Consider the following 5,927-nt stretch of genomic DNA (forward strand, 5'->3'; position numbering starts at 1 on the left):
TAAAACGTCAGACCGAGGACATTTTAAAAAGAGGGGTCATCCTGACCAGTCCTGACTACTTCAATGGGCAATTACGATTTAAGGTTATGATTAAATTTAGGATTAAGTTAAGAATAGACTTAAAGTTGAGCTAATGACACATCATAAGTGTCCTTATGTGTGTGTGTGTGTGTGTGTGTGCAGTCTCCCACCAGATATTACAGTCAAATCATGCAGCAGAGAGATCATTACAAATATTTCCACAGTTACAAAATATTTAGCTTGTTGAACCTACTAATTAACAGATACCATTTTTTTTTCATAATTTCATAGTACATGTTTAATATCATTGATTCAATTTCACAAATTATGTTTTACATAGTCCAACTATGCTTTGTAAATACATTTCAGACAAAGCACATAGATTGAAATGTGATTTAACATGAGTACCACCAGTGCCAACCTCGTAGCTGTGATAAAAGGGCTATTGAGCTAGGTGTGATTCAATTTCCACCTACTCACACCCTGTCTGTGTGTGTCTGTTAATAAATTGCACCTCTCTGTAGAAAACTACATTGAATCCAGAAGTCTCATGAGATGATAATTCAGCGATCAGCTCTTTGTTTTCCTTGACCTTTGGCTAGTTAAAGTCAGTGCAGTTCTTTTACTGTTTCTAGTCCTCCATATTCATAACCAAAACAGAAAGGACAGCTGAAACACATGTCTAAGAGTTATTTCACCATCTTGTCAAGCACATAACCACAAGAGAAAATAAATGTACAGTACATGAATAGAAAAATCATACTCTCGATTTTACTCTCCAATATTCTTGCTGATTGCTCTGTTGGCTTTGCTGCTTGGCTTTCAACACCCTGTGTGTGGAAACAAGTAATAATTATTAGCTTCAAAAGAATGTATTCTGGCTGAAGAACAATTACACCAAGACTTTACAGCATATTAAACACTTTCACATTTGAGTGCTATTTTTAGATGCCTCCCTAAACCCGCAATGTACTTACTTGCGTATGTAGTAGATAGCAACTGCCAGTGCTACTAAGATGAGGAGGGCAACAATGACCACGGCTGCAATTAACCCGGCGTGTCCTCCATCGGTGGCACTGCTGAATAGCTGCAATTGCTCACATCTGCTGCCTTTGTAACTTTCATTGCACCTAAAGTAAGACATTATGTAGAAAAATGTTGTCAGGAAATTTGTCACTAATTTTGCCATGTTTCAAAATGTTCATTTCTCCATTAAAGATAAGTTTCCTGAATAATCATTCTTACATCCAAGACACTTAAAAATGATTTTATGTCTAACTTACACACAGGAGAGTGTATTCATGGCAGGTATTTTATAGCATGTCCCTCCATTCATGCAATAGGTGGCCTCCTGCCCATTACAGGGGTCTCCGTGATCTACACAGACAACATTTCAGAAAAGATTCCTGTAAAAGTACTGTCACTTTTGTAAAAGCATATATTGTTTTTTTTTCTAGTAATGTTTTATTATTACCTGCCATCATTGGGAACGTTTTCCTTTCTTTCACCTGAAAACACATGAAACATTTTTGACACAGATAAGGAAACTATCTCTCACCACCAAGACAGACATGTCATAACCTGTAGTTTCAGATACCTGTGATATAAAACACAAACTGACATGACATGACAATTTCTTGAAACTGAAAGGCGTCAGTAATTAATATTGGTCGGGGGGGTTTGGTGTATCTACTCACCGTGCTTTAAATAAATCACAAAATGTGTCCTTTCCTGCCTGTGAAATCCCAGCTTTTGGTAGTTAGTGCAGGTTCCTGAGGTGAGTCATAGTGATGCTTCAAAATAACTCTGCTGCTTTTTGTTGGCTCTACAAAGACTGTCATGTGGGTGTGTACCTCGGCCTAAAAAATGTTGTGATTGCAGTTTGTCCACATTGTAAATGGCAAGCTAAATGTCAGGATACTGCTTACTGTAGGTAATTTGTGTCATAAATGGTGTCATTTCACAGCATGTGAGCCGTAGACACATCAGTGGTTTATTAAGACTCCCACAAATCATTGTCATAATGTTGATGTGTCACATTATACATTTTGTTTTTGTTCTTTGACAGGTTTAGTTGCATCATGACATGAGTTACAGGATAGGGTGAGGAAATCACCTGTTGTGCATGTGAGCTCAGCATGTTTGGGTTTGGTAAGAAACAATGAATGAATGGTATGCAAAGAAGGCATGAATGGAATCGTGGGAACTTTTGTGTAGTCTAAGAATATATCACAGCACTTCCTTTAAGGGACTAATTACTGCTTTTTGCGCAGAACCGTTAGTTGACTCACCAACTGTCAATTCTTTGTATTGTTTACAACTTTCTTAATGAGATATTGTGTTGTTTTTAAGCAATGTGGTGATGGTGCAATCAGGGTTTGGCTTTTCTCAGGTTATACAGGTGACACTGGTGTTCTGTTTCTGATTATTGGATAGTTGTGAGACTAACAACGGCTTTACTGTATACACATAGTAAAATTTCACTTGCCTAATCATTTTGATGCCACTAACTAAAAAGTCACTAATTGTAAAGGCTATATGACATGTAATTCATGACTTTTATTAATGGTAAGAAACAATTACCTAATTCTTAAGTATCACTTCTATCACTTTTTATCAGTTATAAGAACAACTTTTGGGTTTCCAGATTGTGAAATTCTTTTGCTTTTATTTCTAGTTATGTTAAAATGGAACACATGCAACCATTAACATATTCATCCAAAAACATATTCACATAGTCCCTACAGGAATTGCATGATTTATAGTTAAAAAAAACGCATAATCTTATATTGAGTCTTTATGCAACCCCTCACTTCAGCATCAGTCTGAAACAGGCCGTTGCTCCCATCTTTTTAAGGCCAATTTCCTACTGATTCTCACTGTTGATTGAACTTATTGGGGGTATTGTCAACCAAATTAGGTCCACATGAGCATGGAAGCTCTTGGCTTTGGGATTAAAATGTGTGATAAAATAATCTCAATACAAAGTCAATTATATTGCTTTTTTGGAGTGCCCAATATGTACTATTCAAACAATGCATACAATGTGAAATAAAGCATGGTTTTATTTCATTCACTGAAATGTCCCAAATATTATACTGTATAATTTAGATTTATCACAATTAATTATGTTGAAATGGAACACATGCAACAAATATCACATTCATCCAAAAACATATTCACAGTTTTTTCATTTAGAGAGTCGTGTACTATGCAGACCAGAAACCTTGATGCGAATCGCCAGTATCAGTAAGCCCCTCACATCTGTTATCTTCTGGTTTGACACCTGCATCATCTTTCATATCGTAAAAGCCTTTATTAGAGGGAATAACTGCAGATTTATTATTTATATTTTTCACTCCATTGTTACAGAACAGAAACAACAAATATCGGTCAAAGGGTATTTCCCCAACCTGGAAACCAAAAGTATGAGTATAAGTAAGTATTTTTTTTTTAAACTTTTATCCTAATCCCAATTACTTTTCTCCACTACCCTTAGGATTTTCCTGTTTCCACTTCCTGTACAACATTTTTGGGGTACTTATCAAATATCAAGGCAAATCTTCTTTGAGGATATTATACTGCAGACTAATAAACTGCATTAAATGTAAAAACCAAAAAAAGGACCGTGAACTCCGTATTGAGCCCCACAAAAACCTTTAAAATCACTGTAAAAGTATTAGGATTTTTTTTTTTCGTGCGGGTGGGTTGTTATCGCGAGGAACTCTGGAGCTCAAGAGGTGAAGTGAAGCGAGAATGTTTTTCTACGTCGACGCTTCCAGGGTGGCATAGAAATAGTGACGTCTGTGAGCTCTTGTAGCATATAATAGGGATATTGAATGGGTATATATTATTAATTTGATATTACTGTGTGTGTCTTTTCGATTTTAAAACTAGTCAAGTGAGCTACGCGTTGACGGCGCCACTCGTCACACATCTGTAGCCGCTGGAATCCCGTTTTCAGAACCTGGACAGCTCCCGGTCGTGAACCTCATCTTTTTATTATCGGGCACATGGAGTCCTTGGTGTGATTGTGGGGGAAACCCTGCAAGCACATTGTGCCTCCTATCTGAATATGTCATTATCTCCCTGATTTAGTGACAGCCTCGTCGTCTCTGCTGAAGGATGGTGCTTTCAGTCCGGAGTAGGTGTTTTCGTCGTGCGCTGTCTTCTGAGAGGCGATACGGGTGCTTGGCTAACGGAAATTTAAGAGGAATCGCAGCCTACTCACAGCAAGATCCGAGCTTCCCTCACACTGATCATCATCATCATCATCATCATCGGCGAGGAGGGAGATATTACCATCATCACTGCGAGGGCAAAGGAGTCACGACCACACTTTACACAATGTAGAGCAAGAAAACACAAGAGGTTAGTGTGTCTTTGTGTTTCTTGCCGAGCTGCTGTGTAATTGGGTAGTTGATGTATTTGTGTCGGTTTAATCGTGAACAAGAACCGCTGCGTGGCCTCTGAGCACAGTGGGGAAATGTTAACAGCTCCTTAATTGTTTGTGTAGCCTACGCCTTGGTAGGAAATCATTGCAAATGCATTTTGATTAGGTTAAATGCAAAATGCTGGACAGGAAACAGCCCACAGTGTTTGCTTCGTGCAATGAAATAGTAAAAAAAAAAAAATGTTGCCCCACCACCGCTGACGATTAAACTGTACTTACAGTTCTAAAAATGCAACTCGAGATGTTGATTGTGATATTGTGATTTACTCAAGTACAGAAAATACTTTGCTGAGTTTTAAATTATACCTCCTGAAGGACTCACACTGCACCTCTGATCCCACTTGCCTCTGAGTTCACCTCTGCATTGATTCCTTGTATAGTATTTTGCAAGGTGTTGACCTCTTTGACTTTCTGCACACCCTATAGCGATCAATTGTCCCCCCCCCCCCCCCTCCTTGAATATTAGGCTAAAGACCACATTTTCTGGTGCTGCTGCAGTGGAACAATATCACTCAAAGCCCTTGAATGACCTGGGCTGATTTATCCTGAGTAGCATTTAATCTGCTGTGTTTCACTACTACATTACTTTGCTGTGGTCTGAATGCTGACTCCTCACCTCTCCATGTCTGAGGGTTTTCTCTGTGTCACACACTATCCTGAATCTGTGTAATACTGTGTAAATCAGGGAGGTAGATGTGTTTCATATGAACAACAATGCAAATGTGTAATGAGGGCAGTTATAGGTTATCTCTTAGTACATCTACCTTGCAATGCTGAGATTTAAACTTTTGTTTTGTCAATGAAATGGTTATGTGTTTGTGACTTTCCTGTCATGTCCTTTCCTGGTCATGTCATGTCTGTTACATACAAAGCAGCTGGAGGGAACTTTCACTTGAACGGACTTGGATATGAATGGTTCTCTATCCTGTGGCACAAAGAGCTAGCATCCTGCTGTACTTGCTATGCAAGAGGTGTGATGTTCCCCAGCCCCTGATTCACAGAGCGAAGTGTATATTGGAGGAGATTTAAAATCCATTACAGTTTAGTGCTCCCCAGGAAAATAGCTGAACAGAGCATAGTTGAAGCAGAAGTTAGGACGGGGCCCCATCAGGAAAAGACACACAGAGGCACTGATAGTAATAATTGTGCATACAGTTGAGATACACTACTGAGCTGTAAGACTTTAAGACTGAAAGTTCATTCTTGATCTTGGAAATAGCAGCAGTTTCACCATGAGGTCCACTAGTAGCTTTCCTTGAGCTTTCAATCATATAATACAATCTTCCTCAGCATATGGAGTTTACCCATGATTTTCTTTTTTCCGCAGTAAATACATTGTCCTTTTCTATTTTCCATAGGTATGGTAGGAGCCAGGTCTCTGCAGTGGTGAAATACCATTTCACACTCAGGGTAATTTAGCGTGGACGTCTATTTGAAGCAACAAGACTTCAAC

The 5,927-nt window shown here is 38.6% G+C and overlaps 1 protein-coding gene across 1 annotated transcript; it reads right to left on the reverse strand.

Annotated features, from left to right (window-relative positions):
* Positions 1-578: 578 nt before the first annotated feature.
* On the reverse strand, positions 579-5,098 carry LOC128359411 (pro-neuregulin-4, membrane-bound isoform-like). Its single transcript, XM_053319904.1, has 6 exons — positions 5,091-5,098; positions 4,253-4,331; positions 1,496-1,529; positions 1,305-1,404; positions 999-1,151; positions 579-851 (listed from the first exon to the last, which is right to left on the reverse strand). The coding sequence occupies exons 1-6, from the start codon at positions 5,096-5,098 to the stop codon at positions 779-781; spliced, it is 447 nt and encodes a 148-aa protein (XP_053175879.1). The 3' UTR covers positions 579-778.
* Positions 5,099-5,927: the final 829 nt, after the last annotated feature.

Source organism: Scomber japonicus, chromosome 5, assembly GCF_027409825.1.
Source record: "Scomber japonicus isolate fScoJap1 chromosome 5, fScoJap1.pri, whole genome shotgun sequence".
NCBI classification, from domain to species: Eukaryota; Metazoa; Chordata; class Actinopteri; order Scombriformes; family Scombridae; genus Scomber; species Scomber japonicus.